Here is a 17,500-nt window from a genome sequence, read left to right as displayed (position 1 = left end):
TATATTTACAGTACACTCCCAAGTACATGAAATAATATAAATGTAATACTACAATCCATGCTGGTCCTCAGAGCTTGTACATTACACACAGCCACATGTCACAGTAGTGATACAGTATGCATGCCTAGCACAACTGACATTTACAATCATTGCATTGTTACAGAGATTTCAGATACACATTTCACTTTATTTCAATCTTGTTCCAACATCCTGCAGTTGATCACATGAATTGATCACTGATGGTGACCCTCTACTCTTTGTGTGAACAACTAGTTCCAACTTACCTCCCACCATGGTACCATGGAAAGTGTGAGCCTATATATACCAGAACATATACGTGACCATCATAATGACGGTGGGAACATGGTCATTTTTTGTGTACCACTTTAAAATTTTAAAACTCCTACAATAAACACAGAATATAACAATGAGTAATATTTTCATGCAAACCAAAAATATTCCTTCAGGATAAATGGCTTTCTGTTTGAGAAATTTAGCTCCAAGAAGTGCATTGCATGATGGGACATGTATGATGGTGCATCATGGGTAAATGCACTTTGTGTAAGCACACTTTGAAGATATTTGGGTGAAGTACAATCATGGTGCACTTAGAAAAAGTATAATAGCAATATGTTAAAGCGATTTACATTCAAGCACACTTTATAAAATCACACTTCGAAGACAAGTGGGTGAAGTATAATCATATTGCACTTTAAAAAAGTACAATTGCAATATGTTATTAAAAAATACACTTTTAGTAAGTTCACTATTAGAACACTATTAGTATATTCTTCTAAATACACTTTAGCCAAACATCTTCGAAGTCCACTTGAAGTATAGTTCGCTAAGTGTACTTTCTTTGAGAGCAACTTAATTACATCTAATTTTAAGTACACTTTAAATAAGCATATTGTAAACATACTTTTTCTTAGCACAAAAAGCACGAGTGCACTTTTAACATGCTAAGTACACTTCTGTCATGCTTTTATTGTACTAAATTGAACCACTTTTTCACCTGGGTTATTACTCACATACTGCTCACATTGCATGACATGACATGACATGACATGACATGACATGACATGACATGACATGACATGACATTACATTACAAGGTGGTTCAACAGACACACAACATGATTTAAACACGTCATTCCTGGTCAGAAGCTCCTCCAGACATCCCCCACTGTAATTACATGTATTACATTACATTACGTTACATTGCATTACATCATATTTGGCAAGATTTTTAAAGCAAGCTACAGCACAACCGAGGACATATTCATAGCCTACAAAACTAGGGTTAGTTCTTTTTTAAGTACATTAGCACAGGATTAAGTAGAGTACACAACAGAAAGGAACCATCACACAACCATCGTACAACAACTCAGTACCATTCATAGGCCACACCAGAACCGAATCACACAAACAAAACCTGGAATCACACACAACCTGGCAGGGCTCTAAATGAACACCTGGCAATATGCCAAATGCTGGAGAACTTTCAGTTTGGCAGGTAGAAAAGACTTACAAGCCACTTTGACCCATTAAAGGGGTATGCCACTATTTTGGGGCTTAATACAGTTAAAATTGTTGGCTGGAGCTTATAAAGGTGGTAAAGTGCCATATTTTTCATGTAAGCCGTTGTCTTGCTTTAAGACAAGTTAAAAGAGCGAGCATGTCGCTAAGCTAGTGAAAGTCAATGGATACACGGATAAAATAAGACACTTTACCACCTTTATAAACCCTAGCCAACGATTTTAACTGTATTAACCCCCAAAATAGTGGCATACCCCTTTAATGAGTGTGTATTTGGCTAGTAAGATAAACATCTACTAGCCATTTTGGCTAGGGATGAAAAACGTTTATTTTAGGGCCCTGCAACCTGCTATAACAGACGCACAACACGGCCAATAGCTCCTCCTGCACTCATGCACCACACTCACCAGAGAGGAACCATCATACACTAGGGATGCAAATTATCTATTAATACATTCATAAGACACACCAGAACCGAATCACACACAGCCTGGTTTGACAGACACACAACATGACCAAACACATCTTTCCTGACCAGGCAGCTCCTTCAGACAGCCCCCCTCACACACTGCAACACCAGACATGAAGCCAACACACTACAAACACACCGCAAACACACAATATGGTTTAACTAGGAAGCCATAAACCTCCAGACACACAAGGCACTGCAGCTTCATAATGGACACTGTCCCACCAGTGGAACTCTGCAATAGTCTTAAAGACTGTACTACACTACCACAATTTTACACACAGACACCATTACATTTAATTTACTAAATACATTACAACTTGGTCACTGCCATTCTTCTAGTAACTCTAGAAGATTCTAGAAATTCATGGTGGGCCTTGTGTCTTAATGCAATAACTACAGTAAATGTAGCACAGACTTGTTGTCAAATGCACACACCCATGTGCATGCATGCACGCACGCACACACACACAGCTGCCTCTGATGTACCGAGTGAGAGAGGATCCAACTATCAAACACACACCATGTGGTTTAACAACTCAACACCAACTCATATCACTGAGTGCATATGACTGTATGCAGGAACCAGCTAACGTACAGTACTGTAGCTTGGTTTCACAACTCCACACCAACTCATATTATGCACCAGGTCCAGGCAGGAAACAGCTAACATACTGTAGTCTGGTTTACTGGCAACTGACATACTGTCATACTGTATTCTGGTTTAACAACTTCATGCTGCACTGTCACTGCTGCATGAGCATTGTCTTTACATGCATCACCCCCTCACACACTCTTATGTGTAGTTGCACACACACACCTATGCATGCTGCACACCGCACACACACACACACAAGCACACAAACACGCACACGTCACACACATACGCGCACACGTACACACTTACACACCTACACACACACACACACACACACACACACACACACACACACACACACACACACACACACACACACACACACGCACACACGCACACACACACACGCACACACACACACACACACACACACACACACACACACACAGTAGCACAAAGGCATTCTCACAGCTTCAGCTCTCACACAATAGCCCGGAACATGACAGGTTTCACCCCGATAAAGAGTTCCAGCGCTTATTACTTTGCACAAAAGCGTGCGGACCCGTAAGTGGCTTTTAAGCTTTTAAGCACTTAACACAGAGCAGAGATTATGAGAACAAACAGTGTAGGAGGTGCTAAGGCTTATAGTACTCAACTCACCTCGAGAATGGGATAGAGCTTGTCTTCTCTTACACAGATGCCCAGATACCTAATAGTAGAGTTGGGTAAAGCAGGGAGAAAGCAGAGCAGATTTGGAGGTTAGAAAGAGGTTAAGAAGTTGAGGGGGTTCAATATTTTGTCATGAACAAGTCATTGTTATGTCACCAGGTCGTGTAATACTGGCTAACAGTTCACGAGGCATACCATGATCCGGCTTCCTATGGGGAGTAATAACGTGCAGCCGCGGGGGTTCATGTGGGATCAAATAAAGAAGCGGTTCCCAAACTTATTTTGCCACGACCCCCTTTTGGGCCTTGGAATATTTTTGGGACCCCCATCTCCCATTTTCTCAATGCAAAAATATATCGTTTTTGCTAAGCTGTAGCCCCTTAATGCTCGCCGTACCTCCAGTGGCACGCTGTAATAGTCATTGAAATGTAACTACCATAGCACTACAATACTATGACACTAGGCCCTTTAGTAATGCACCACGACTTGGTCGTTACCATACTGGTAACCACAAATGTATAAAGCCACGTCTTAAAGGGTTAATGTAAAATCACAGGACAGGTAAATACATCTATTACCCAGTGAATATTGTTACTGACAATGTATGGAAAGGTTATAACAGCATACTATGTTCAAGATTTTATGCAAACAGTCCCGTCTGTCCGCGGCCCCCCGCAAGTACCTTAATGACCCCCCCTTAGGGGTCCCGACCCCCTGTTTGGGAACCAAAGTGATACAGTCCAAACACAGGCCTGCTTAATACTCTATGTCCATTTAAACAGCCGGACTATGGCAACACAATATCAAAGCTTTAAACAAATACACCAGCAAGCAGAGAACCCCTTTGATGTGGTGTAATTAAAACGCTTGTAAAGTGTGTATTCATGCTATTATGTGCTGCCCACAGCTGTGACAAAATGTCAGACCTCAGTGCAGTTGGTTTTCACGAACTCTGGATGCGTGTGAGCTGAGGCCAGTCATTTTTCTGTGATCGTTTTTTATCTGTTTGTTTGACTGTGCCCGCTGCAGTCCATTTGATATGAACTTGCCACGACCTTCTATGAAGTACGGTAGCAAAAAAAAAGGAAAATAAAACGTTGAGATGGCCAAGATAAAGTGAGCAGCTGACCACTTGCATAACTTCTGGATTACATTGTATTGCATTTCTGGAAACCAAAGTTGCTTACTACATTAGCTACTTTGTTGTTTTCAATGCATTGTCCCATTGGCAACTACCAAAGTTGCTAACAGGCTAACAACTTCTCTTTTGAGAAACGCACCCTGGGCAGTCATCTTGACCGTGCTGGTTATTCACTATTTTAGTTTTCAAAAGCTTCGTTCAGACTGCCAGCATACATACTCTAGTTCTATTTTCATTCATCTATATTCTAGACTGCATAATGCTTGTTTTTTTGGAAGCCTGCAAGATGATTTGATTTTCACATTATTCAATTTCACTAAATGCTCACATTTTGTTCAGTATGTGTATGCATGTGACAAATTCCTGTGTCCTTGAATGTAAAACAACTCATTTATCTGAATTTGGCGAGAGAGAGAGGGGGGGGGGGTGGAGCGAGACTGAGGGAGACAAAAAGAGACAGAGACAGAGAGATTGTGATAGATCGAGACTGAGGGAGACAGAAAGAGAGAGAGAGACAGAGATTGTGATACAGCGAGAGAGACAGCAACAGAAAGAGAAATAGACGGAGCATCCGTTCTCTGTGGCCTGCAGTACCACTGCTTTTCTTTATCTGACTATGTTGCCATAGGAGGGCTCCTGCTTTACAGTCAGGGGCCAATGTATAGGGAGGGCAGTTGCCCCTTGGCCCAGGGCCCTCCCGAATTGGTGGTGGGGGCCCTATTGTGACCATGGCAGGCCATATGGGGGGCCATATAAGTCTCTTGTCCTGGGGCCCTGTATGCAATTTTTCCGCCACTGTTTACAGTCTCTAACTACAGGGGTTGGACAAAATAACCGAGACACCTGTCGTTTTAGAGTGGGACGTTCCATGGCTCTAGTGGAACTAGCCTGTTGGGCAATCTTCACTAATGGCCCATTGCACCAGTAAAGTGAAGTGTGAAGGTTCAATTAGCAGGGTAAGAGCACAGTTTTGCTCAAAATTTTGCAATGCACACAACATGGTGACATGTCAGAGTTCAAAAAGGAGAAATTCTTGGTACGTGTGTAACTGTTGCAACTTTGACCGAGACAGCAAGTCTTTGTGATGTATCAAGAGCCACAGTATCTAAGGTAAGGCCTGCATACCACCAAGAAGGATGAACCACATCCAACAGGATTAACTGCGGACGCAAGAGGAACTAGATGACAATAAAACCACAGGTGTCTCAGTTATTCTTTCCAACCCCTGTATGTTGAGAGCTTTACTCTACTCACCCCCCTCAAAGATAAGATGGCTCATCTCAAGAGGACGGAGATGCAATACTTGTAAGCAAATAAATAAATAGCTAAACAATAAATAGAATACCTCCTGAACTTGTGTACTTGTGTGTGTGTTGTGAGTGAATGGGTCAGAGAAAGAATGTAAATTAATGTCAGTATGTTACATGTATGGCAGTCAATAAATAAATGTTACAGAAAATGAAAAGAAGTTTGAAGGCCAGATGGCCGAAACGTCACTTCACCAATAAAACATGGAGCAGAGTGTGCGGCATTCTTTTCATTTTCTTTAACATTTGTATACCCTGGAAGCCAGCACCTTAAGAAAGGCTTTATTGGTGTGCGATACTTCTTTTTTTCTAAAGTCAATAAATAAATAACAAAAAAAGTACCTGACTATGTTGGGATGGGAAAGTTTCTGCAGTAGACTGATCTCCCGTACGATGCTGTCCTGGTCCACGTCGTTCTTATAGATCTTCACCACCATCACCTTGCGCGAGTGGTTGTGAGAGACCTGGGAAACAAGGGCATATCAGAGACTGTTATTACTCTGTGTGTGTGTGTGTGTGTGTGTGTGTGCGTGCATGCGTGCGTGCGTGCGCGCGTGCGTGCGTGCGTGCGTGTGTGTGTGTCTGCATGAGTGCTTGTGCATGGCCTAGGAAAGAAGGGCATATCACTGTCGACGCGGAGGGATGCCCTTGCAAGCAGTAAATGTTTGAAGTGTAAATCAACACACCAAATACACTGCCCTCTATCAAAGAGAGAGTGTGTAATGCTTTAAAGTACTTTTTGCATTTTAAAGTGAATGTTGAATAATGACATGGGTTGACAGCAGTACAATATATGCATGATCATCTCTCTATCTCTCTCTCTCTCTCTCTCTCTCTCTCTCTCTCTCTCTCTCTCTCTCTCTCTCTCTCTCTCTCTCTCTCTCTCTGTTTTTCTCACCTCTCCCCACCCCTCTCGTTTCAGCGGTCATGTACAGTATGTTTGCATGCCCTCTTGAGCGAGCGGTCATGCATGCGTGTGTACCCCTCACTGTGCATCAATACTGACCAGTCTGGATTTATGTAAGAGATAAATGTGGCCCGCTACACACACAGACATGCATGTACGCATACACGCACGCACACACACAGACACACACGCAGTCAACCCCTTACACAAACACGCATGTACACACACACAGTCAACCCCTTACACAAACATGCATGCACGCACACACACACACGCACATGCACGCACGCACACACACACACACACAGTCAACCCCTTACACACGCACGCATGCACACACATGCATGCACGCACACACACACACACACACACACATACACACACACACACAAACACACACACACACAGTCAACCCCTTACAATTGCGCGCACACACACACACGCACACACACACACACACACACACACACACACACACACACACACACACACACACACACACACACACACACACACACACACACACACACACACACACAAACACACGTGCACACACACACACAAACACACGCGCACACACACTTGTGTTGAGCTGTGCTGTGTGCATATGCATCCAGCCGGGCCAGGCATGGCATGAGTCCTAAAAGCTGGTGTGGTTTGGCCGGGGCCGGGGCCTGGTCCGGGTCGGTGGTATGGAAAGTATGCCCTAATTAGACCCCAACACAAAGCAGCCTATTGTGCAGCGTGACCGGCGTCGCCCATACGCACACTTATTAACACAGTGGTTTTCAACCTATGGGCCGGGGCCCACCGGTGGGCCCTGAGGACATTCCAAGTGGGCCTTGAAATCATTCTTCAAAAATATTGATCATATTTTGGTGTGTGTTGCTGTTGATTTATTGGAGTTTTATTCTTAATTGGGTCAGAGGTGGGCCCCATACATTTTTGACAATTTCGAGTGGGCCCCAAGTTGAAAAAGGTTAATGATGAACACAAACACACTCATTCATGGCTGCAGCCCACACAATGGGAGCTGACACTCACACATTACTGGGCGAAATCTGTTTGTGTTTTTTTTGTATGATCATTTTCTTGTTTATCCTGAAATAATAACCAAATTGTTGTGTTGTTGTCACAAGGTTTTTTTTTCGCTTTTGGGTTTGCTTGAGGACATGGCTGAGCAGGATTGTACAGGATGAGTTGAGAGGCCTCTGTCCAAATGAGATATTCTCAGAAGTCTCTTCATGCTGAGGTAAAAACATCAGTGGAATTTTAAAATAAAATAAAATAATAAAATAATCATAAAATGATGACGAGGGCAACAAAATTAGCTACAGCATATTATCATTTGACCACATCGTCCCCCCCCCCCCCCCCCTCTCTTTCTCTCTCTCTCCCCCTCTATCTCTCTCTCTCTCTCTCTCTCATGACGGAATCATAAGTTGCCATCCTCTTAAGTTGTGCGGTTATGTGGGTTGAAGGATCTTTTTTTTTTTGAGCTGTGCAGTTTTAGATTCACTGGTACTGTGTGACAAATCATGAGTTAGATTTACTCTGGTGTTGGATGTCACACAGAGAAAACACAACTGACCATCCCAATGACGCATGTGGAGGACTAAAGCAACATTACATAGCCTTTAATATGCAACCAACACATGCTGCAGAACGCTTAAGGCAGGGATGTCAAACTCAAATTCACAGGAGGCCAAAATCTAAATCTGGGATGAAGTCGCGGGCCAAACTCAATATTTATTTTTTCATGAATGGTCTAAAATTGTGCATGCAAGCACTTATTGCCAATTTCACATATATAGCTTAAATGTACCTGAACATATTATTCTGTTGCATGAGCAGAAGATGTTATGTTGGCATCTGCCCACTTACATTCCTATGGCGGCACACACCATTTAATTATCAAGTCACGTTACTATTAATAGTGTAAGTGGGCAAACTTTAATACACATTTGAAATAATCTTGCAGGCCAAATTAAATGACCCCGTGGGCCAGATTTGTCCCCCGGGCCTTAAGGCATGCCGTTCCATCCGTGGAACACATTACAACGTATTACACCGCACATTACAACTTGGTCATTTCCATTCAGGTAACAGCTAATTTATGACGGGACAGTGTATGACTGGGTCCATTTGTATGTGTGTGTGCATTATTATATTAGTCTGTGCCAGTGTTAAAGTATATTATCAAAGACAAAGGTCTTGGCTGTGAATCAATATATCGGAACAGCCACACACACACACACACACACACACACACACACACACACACACACACACACACACACACACACACACACACACACACACACGCACACACACACACATACAGTATACACACAGGTGGAGTTACGGGTGATTTAGATGTGCGCTTCCAAAGCCATAGAAGCGAGGCGTTCCATTATTTTCCGTTGGGACGCAGTAGTGAGGCAAGAGGTGGTGACGTAGCGAAGCGAGGGTGGCGGGCAGTGTGCGAGCGGGGCGACAAAGTTGAGCTTGGTTGAAAAATGTAGTGGCACCGCGAATCGTCAACCAATGGGAGAGATTTCAAGAACCATCAATGCCGTGACGTCACGTGCGTCACCAGCAGTACTGGGATATTTAAAAATGGAGGCTGTTTTGATTTTGGTGGTGTCAAATCTACCGATTGTTTTTCACAGCTGCTTTTAAAATACATAACACTTGGGTTAAGGTGACCAATATTTTCGCTCCTGTTGCGTTTTTATTTGTACATACAGTGTTTGTGCCGTAATTGAAGAGAGACGGTTGTTTGACCACAGCATTTGCTAAGCTATGCTAATTTGAACGGGAAACGATGCTACGTTTCTCACCACACCCACGCGACGCGAGTGGGCAGGTTCAGAGCATGTGGAAACAGCTCCCATGTAAGTCGGCCGTTACGGGAGTGGGGGGGCAAGCAGGCCCTCCTCATTTTATACTGTACCTTGTAAACTTTGGAGAAGAATCCGCTCCCGATGAGTTCTGCGGTGAAGTTCTCCCAGAACTCCAGCTTGCGTACGGCGGTGCGCAGCTTCTGCCATCGGTCCACCTGACAATAGGGGTGTACATAATAATCGATATGTATCAGTGGTGTAGTCTACGTAGAATGCAGGTATACGGAGTATACCCACTTCTAAATTTCAGGGATTTCAGTATACCCACTTAAAATTGATTGATCCATTATTTTGAATAGCACAAATATATACAGTATACCCACTTAAAAAAATGCTCAAATATACAGTATGCCCACCACAAAAAAGTAGACTACACCACTGATATGTATCAATGCATCGATTCAACACCCGACGATCCAATCATATCATATTGTATCGTATCGTATCGTCTCTTATCGTATCGTGAGGTATTCTTAAGTATAGCATGCTTAAATAATCGAATCACTGGCGACTGCCCAATGCCCTAGCTGTTAATTGTGCAACCTAATAGCAGAAGGAGAGTAATTGTATCGTTATCGTGAAAAGAAATCGTACTGTAAGGCATTCTTAAGTACCGAAAAAAATGAAATCGATGCCTTATGAAATCGATATCATTTCATCAAAGTAACGTCCCTGTGCACAACCACTGTCCAGGTGCTGGTGATGTGCAGTAAGAGTAATCCAAGTAAATGAAGGATGAATCACCGCACACTGGTATCTTGAACCTGATGAGGCAATAGCGAAACGCGTTGTTCACCAAATAAACTACCAGCAAAGATACCAGTGTGCGGTGATTCATCCTTCATTTACTTCGATATCATATCATATTGTCATGGAGGCTGTGATTTCCACTCCTACCTGGCAGTAGGTGTCCGAGGACTCCCCGTACAGGCCAGGGCTGCTGGGCTCTGAACTCACATCCACCTCACACATCCTGGGGATGTCCGCTACATGCACAACACACACACACAAGCGGACAATATTAGATTACATCACACTACATTACACTTGCCTGGCACGTTTATTCAAAAAATTTTACAATTATTATTTTCAGGGTATTGCTTACAGTCCGCAACACAGGGAAAGAGCAAGAGAATAAGTGATATCCCTATTTCCTATTTCTGGCGAGTCACACTGGTCACAACAGTCAGAAAATGCATCGTTTTGTTGTCTTACTAAGATAATCAGGCATAATATTTTTTTTTAAAAACTTGAACTCATCCTTCAAGGTGTAATTGTTGATCAGGCTTTCATCATTTTTCTAAAGAAAAAATAATTAGAAAGCTGCAGTCAGGGTTGCCAGATGAGGATGATGATTTCCAGCCCAAAAAATGCTCTAAACCTGCCTAAAAGCACAAAATCCCACCCAATTCCATTGATTTCTATGGCAAAAATTGGGTGGGTTTTTCTGCTAAATGCCATTTTTATCCGCACACGGCCATCCTAAGCAGCCCAATTGGGTGGGAAACAGCCCAATCTGGCAACACTGGCTGCAGTTGAGTCCGCAGTTGTTGTTCTTTTGGTGTTTTTGTTATAGACCTGAAGGGTGGTCAGCGAAAGGCACTTGAGGAGGGCGCAGCGAGCGAGCGGGCGGGCCGCCGCGTGGGAGGGATTTGATTGGATGAAAGACAACATGCACAAAAGTGTCATTTTCATCCTCCTTAGCACCCAATTAGCCAGAACACAGAGATGGTAATGAGAGGAGAGGAAAAAACAGACATAGAAAGAGGAATAGTGAAGTAAAAAAAAGGAGATAGTGAGAGAGAGAGAGAGAGAGAGAGAGAGAGAGAGAGAGAGAGAGAGAGAGAGAGAGAGAGAGAGAGAGAGAGGAAGAGAAAAAGAGAGTCAGATAGAGAGGGAGGAGAGACAGAGCAAAGATGGAAAGCAAGAGAGAGAGAGGGGGGGGAGAGAGAGAGACAGAGCAAAGATAGAAAGCAATAGAGAGAGAGAAAGATGAGGAGTGAGAAAGAGAGAGAGAGAGAGAGAGAGAGAGAGAGAGAGAGAGAGAGAGAGAGAGAGAGAGAGAAAGAGAAGTGGAGAGCATGAGTGAGAGGGCCATACAAAAGGATAGAATAATGATGAGGTTGAAAGGAGGGGGCAGGCAGTTGGTACTCTGCAGCAGAGCTGGACTGGATCAAAAAAATCATACCGGGCATCATCAGCCAAGACCCATCCGCCAGGCACTGAGAGAGACAATAAAGCCTGTGACAACATATTTAGTCATCTATCATGAGCTGTTTTCCCCACAACAGCCAAAATGGATATTTAAATCTGACTCAGAGAGCCAGCCATTTGGTGATCAGAGGGGAAGTTAGATATTGTTCATCAGGGAAGCAACTCTTAAACTAATGATTATTGATGACCTTCGTCTCAATCATCATCAGTTTGAGTCACATGATTCTCACAACTTTGTTATGAGCTTATCTGCGTAGAGAAATGGCAGAAACAGTACCTACACAACATATTTAGTAATCTATTACTAGCTGTTTTGCCCACAACAGCCAAAATTAATATTTAAATCTGACTCGGAGAGGTCCGCTGTAGTGGCCTGAGGACTGATACCACTACATTGAGGGGAGGACCAGGCCAAAATCATCAGCAGTCCACCAGGCAAATGCCTTGTATGACTTATGGCCAATCCAGCCACGCTCGGCAGAGAGGTGAGGCGGTTCTGTACTATACACAGAGGTGACACATGGGACCAGGGATGCTCGAGTGTGTTGTTTGTTTGTCAACTTCAATAAAGGCCAGAGCCCACGACACACTACAGGCAGCACATACAATCCAGTACAATTGATGCTCCAACTTCAATGGGCACCTACCCAGGGCCGCCCACTGACAGCTTTGGCTGGGCCAAGGACAAAGTAATCTGAAAGCCCCCCACCCAATACATTCAATGTAATGAGGACCCAATCATGGGGCCCCCATATCCCTGGGCCCATGACAACTGACCCCTTTCTCCCCCCTTGTCAGCTTCCCTGCACCTACCTACTGATGAAGCACACAGGGCCAAGAGGAGCCCACTCAACACTGCTGTAGCAGCAGCCATGCAGCAGCACACACACACACACACACACGCACGCACGCACGCACGCACGCACGCACGCACGCACGCACGCACACACACACTCACACTCACACTCACACTCACACAGACACACACACACTCAAACACACACACACACACACACACTCACACACACACACACACACACACACACACACACACACACACACACACACACACACACGGCGCTGAGAGGATTTAAAAGTAAAATGTGCCCTTTTGTGGATGGATTGATAGAGTTGCAGTTTTGTTGATGTTGATGTTGGATGTGTGTGTGCGTGCCTGCGTGCCTGCGTGCGTGCGTGCGTGCGTGAGTGAGGGCGTGCGTGAGGTCGTGCGTGCGTGCGTGTGTTTATACAGCATCTTGTAATTAGCACAACTAAGTTATCGTTAAGATCTTTTTTCTTGGTATTAACGTGCAGTCTTCAAAAACTTTCAGAAAGCTCATATAACTACGCACCTAATACTTTGCTATAAACTGCTCTGATCAAATGAACTTAACTGTGCCAGTGCCATAGTACATTGATGGCCCATTACAGTTACACTGGAGTCTCCTATTTGAAAATTGTGTGTTGTAAACTAACAACATGATATTGATGGAGTTATATCACAGAAACACTTGAGCCATTGTTTAAATATTTTTCCTTGCTTGCTAGGAAAATGTAAAAATAGCTCAAAAATGGATAATACAATTTTCTGAGAATCTCACAATTATGTGTACTTCTCTGGCGACAGAGTCAATGTAGTGGCTGTAGTAGATGGCCTGTCAGACGAGCGTAAATAATTTAGAACGGTGGCCTTTCAATAATCGAGTTGACCTCACACTCCACCATGACATAGCATGCAACATCAAAGTAAAGAAAAACACAGAGTGGAGCTACGGCTCAATTTTTCCACTATTTTTTTTACCTGGTTTCATGCTGCATTAAGAAACCATACACAATAGGGGTCACTAAATTTTCACTGTTCCATATACATACCACTCAACCTCCATGACTCAATGGTTAAAGTGGCGGCCTTTAGATCAGGGGGTTGCGGGTTCAAATCCCAAGTACCCTTAGCCTGATTATCATCAACTTTCAAATCTCTTCGAGACTTGGTCTGACGAAGAGCATCACAATTAACATTTCCCAAACGGCATGGAGGACCCACTAGGGTTTGCTACTGGTTATTTGCTTCCCGGAAAAATTGGGAGGAGTTCCCGATTATTCACGACACAAATTAGTGGCCCCTGAAGCAGATCAATGGGCTTCTACTGTACGATATCTCATCATGTGCTTTTGAGTGAGGCTGATGGAGCAAACATGCATCATGCTTGGCTGGCCACAGTGAGAGATACCAGGTGTTCCATAGAGCCTAATCAGAGAGCAAACACAAAACTACGATAGTGGCTTTCAGAAAGCTCACACATCATAACAGGCATCGAGCACATGACGTGGGTGGGTATGATCCAGTACACTGTGGCTTTCACAGGAAGTGTGAGATGTGGTGTACTGGCATAGATTGATTCTGACACGCACCATGCTTACAGTACGCTGTTTTTTTTGGGGGTTTTTTAAAATATATTTTTAGGGGCTTTTATGCCTTTATTTGATAGGACAGTCTGAGATGGTGACAGGAAGCGAGTGGGACAGAGAGACAGGGTGGGATCAGGAAATGACCCCAGTCGGACTCGAACCGGGGTCCCCATCGGCATGCTAGCCAAAATGTGGGGGGCTTAGCGCACTGCGCCACAGTGCCCCCACAGTACGTTGTTTTAATTTAGTTTTTACTCTTTTGTATTTTGTCCATAATTGCATTGGGTTTTTTTGTTGTTTGTGAAGCACTTGGGGTTGCCTTTCTCTGTATGAAATGGGCTTTACAGTTACATGTGAGTTGACCTGACTTGACATAACCTTTTGTGGTCATCGGTGACACATATTTTACTAAGGCACAGGTTAAAAGATATATGCAGCATATACCGCATGAGTACGCATTTCCTAGGAACTGCATCACTGCATCTCAGTAGACACACGCACACGCACACGCACACGCACACGCACACGCACACGCACGCACGCACGCACGCACACGCACGCACCACGCACACGCACACGCACACGCACACACACACGCATGTGCACACACACACACACACACACACACACACACACACACACACACACACACACACACACGCAGACACACACACAAACACACTCTTATTTCCCTACACAAAAAATGCACTATGGTGATGTAGGGGGCCTCTCGTCCTGGAAACTTAAATTAGTCCACACACTGTAAAACACTTTGCTGAGCACTAAAGTAAACATTAATGCAAAGGATGACACGACTAGTCTTATTCACATTACAACTTGTTCATTGGCATTCTGGTAACAAAAAAAGTAATTTTCTAAACTTCTTTTAAAATTAATAGGAGCTTTAACTCAACTGCTACAACTAACATACTGAACAACAGAATCACTTCAGCCACTACTATACTACTTTGTAGGAAGTCAACTACAGTCAACTTCTGACTGACTGAAATGTTGTTGCCGGTGGTCTGTCTCTCTGTGTGTGTGTGTGTGTGTGTGTGTGTGTGTGTGTGTGTGTGTGTGTGTGTGTGTGTGTGTGTGTGTGTGTGTGTGTGTGTGTGTGTGTGTGTGTGTGTGTGTGTGTCTGTGTGTGTCTGTGTGTGTGGTTTGTAAGAGGGTCAGTGGGTCAGGGTCATCTCGATCTGGGCTGTCACTGCCCCTTGTGTGGTGCCAGTGCGGTGGTAAGCACAGTCTGACACGCTGACACAATTGGCCCCGGCTCGTTGAAGTGGAGATTCAGGCCCGTGCCATCGGTAGTGAGAGAGAGAAAAAGAGAGAGAGAGAGAGAGAGAGAGACACAAACACATGTCGTCTTTGTCTATATTCATGATGCTTTTCCTTTCTCTCCCCCTGTTTTCTTGTTCTCTCTCTCTCTCTCTCTCTCTCTCTCTCTCTCTCTCTCTCTCTCTCTCTCTCTCTCTCTCTCTCTCTCTCTCTCTCTCTGTTCATACCAGACAATCACTGCACTTTCTGACCTCAAGCAACAACAGACCCACTTCCCCACCCGGGCCATCAGAGAAAACGCTTACAGTGCATCCTACTTACGGTACTCGTTTTCCCCTCGCTCCCCCCAAAGCTGCAGCTAACCACTAGTCGGCCTTGTCAATATCCCTGACTACCCAGGCAGACAGGGCCGGACTAAGATGGCCTAGGGCCCCTAGGCTACAGGTTGCTTGGGGAGCCCCCGAGAAGACAAATTTCATGAAAAAATGACATAGACAGTGTCACAATTAGGAGCTAATTCAGGACAGCAGTTTTTTTGGTTGTGCAAGACTACTTTTTTCCACCTGGGAAGCTCCAACTGCCATTGTCATTGCGACAGAGCACTCCATAGCACACAAGTGTTCAATGCACACAACGAAATCGCATGTATGCCTCCCCCGTGCAAGGGCCTGTACATAGTACATAGTACATCGTACATAGGCCTATGGTTTATTTCCTGAACATAGATGGTACGTCAACGTTGCAATTTCTCTGCTCAATAGCAGAGCATTTAATCGAGCAAAGGTTTAGTTCACATTAGGCGTTCTGTTATCATAACAAACAGAGAAGCTGCTGGCCTTCTTCCCTCACCTCTAAAACCTCTTTTCAACAGAAATGGAGCGAAATCTGAATCAATCTCTGACGTCCACACTGGTCGAGATAAGGCCACATCACAGCACCAAATCTGCAACTAGAGCATGAATGTTCAAAGCAGGGGTGAGACTGAGATATCATTTCTTTTGGGTTGGGACAGCCTGAGTGGCTAGGGGTCTTAACCGCTCGCGCACAGGATGCAGACAAGATCTGTGTGAAATCCCCGAGAGTTAGAGAGAAGAGGGTGGCATGTTTAGGAGATGTGACGTGTGTGATGAGCGTCGTGGCTTGTCCAGATGAGGTCAAAGCTGCTGGCGTTTAGTTAGCAGCAGATGCTAAAAAGGTAAAACTACTAAAACTATAAGCAGGTTCTAAAATTAAGCTATTCCTACGAGTTATCCCCAGCCCCATCATGACGGACGGTCACACCAGACAAGAGTGCACAGCTGTGAAAAGTAGACACCTGCCTTACACTTCTTTCAACACGTACACGTTTTATCTCAAGTAGGGTTACCAAGCATGGTATTACATCAATTTCTTCAAGTCAAGATATTGCCTTCAGAAATACAGATACGTCGGTTGTCCGAGGACAACAAGAAAATGTCCCTGATTTGCATCTCTTAGACGTGTTCACCTCTGTCCATCAGCAACTAAGAGGTAAAAATAGCCGACACGTTGGCGTCACCAATTCATGTAATTTAAATAATTTTTACAAGCTGAGCTGCCTTCTCAATACTATTCAGCAGTTGAAGGCCTTGGAGAGTCAGATCCTGAGCATGCACTACATTACCGCAGAGATACACCAGCGGCGATCTGAGCGAGTAGAGCGACGGAAGTAATTGACTTTGTATTGAGTCGAGAGACAAAAGCGATTCTGGAGACTAGAGCGATTTGCGCGACGAGCGCGACAATTTGAAGTTGAAATCTTTTCAACTTTCTATGACGCGGTTCGGCGACAAGCCGCGACAGCCAATGACTGTATAGAGGTCAGTGACCACAGCCAATGGGAATGCTTGAATGCTTTGCCTTCTGCCTGTACGGACATACTCTAGTCTCCTCAATCTCTCGTATCGCTTGCTGCTACACTCTGTCGCTTGAATCGCGTCGCCGCTGGTGTATCTCTGCGGTTAGCCTGGGCGAAAAGCCGACTGTTGACTCCGTCAGTCAGTCTGGCAAAAGCCATGAGGAATCCGTTTCCGTGGAGGGTG

General features: G+C 44.3%; 1 protein-coding gene across 2 annotated transcripts in view; it reads right to left on the bottom strand.

Moving 5' to 3' along the window:
• zgc:162952 (PKc_LIMK_like_unk domain-containing protein) overlaps window positions 1-17,500 on the bottom strand; it is a 52,779-nt gene that overhangs the window by 19,994 nt on the left and 15,285 nt on the right. For both annotated transcript variants that reach the window (XM_063194825.1, XM_063194824.1), the window contains 4 exons: window positions 10,434-10,522; window positions 9,587-9,691; window positions 6,066-6,187; window positions 3,267-3,315 (listed from right to left, as the gene is read on the bottom strand). In XM_063194825.1, coding sequence (XP_063050895.1) covers window positions 3,267-3,315; window positions 6,066-6,187; window positions 9,587-9,691; window positions 10,434-10,508 — 351 coding nt within the window. In that variant the 5' untranslated portion in view covers window positions 10,509-10,522. The remainder of the gene's footprint in view (window positions 1-3,266; window positions 3,316-6,065; window positions 6,188-9,586; window positions 9,692-10,433; window positions 10,523-17,500) is intronic.

This window comes from Engraulis encrasicolus, chromosome 3 (assembly GCF_034702125.1).
Source record: "Engraulis encrasicolus isolate BLACKSEA-1 chromosome 3, IST_EnEncr_1.0, whole genome shotgun sequence".
NCBI lineage: Eukaryota > Metazoa > Chordata > Actinopteri > Clupeiformes > Engraulidae > Engraulis > Engraulis encrasicolus.
Note: the sequence above shows the minus strand (reverse complement) of the source record. Positions and strands in the feature narration are given on the sequence as shown.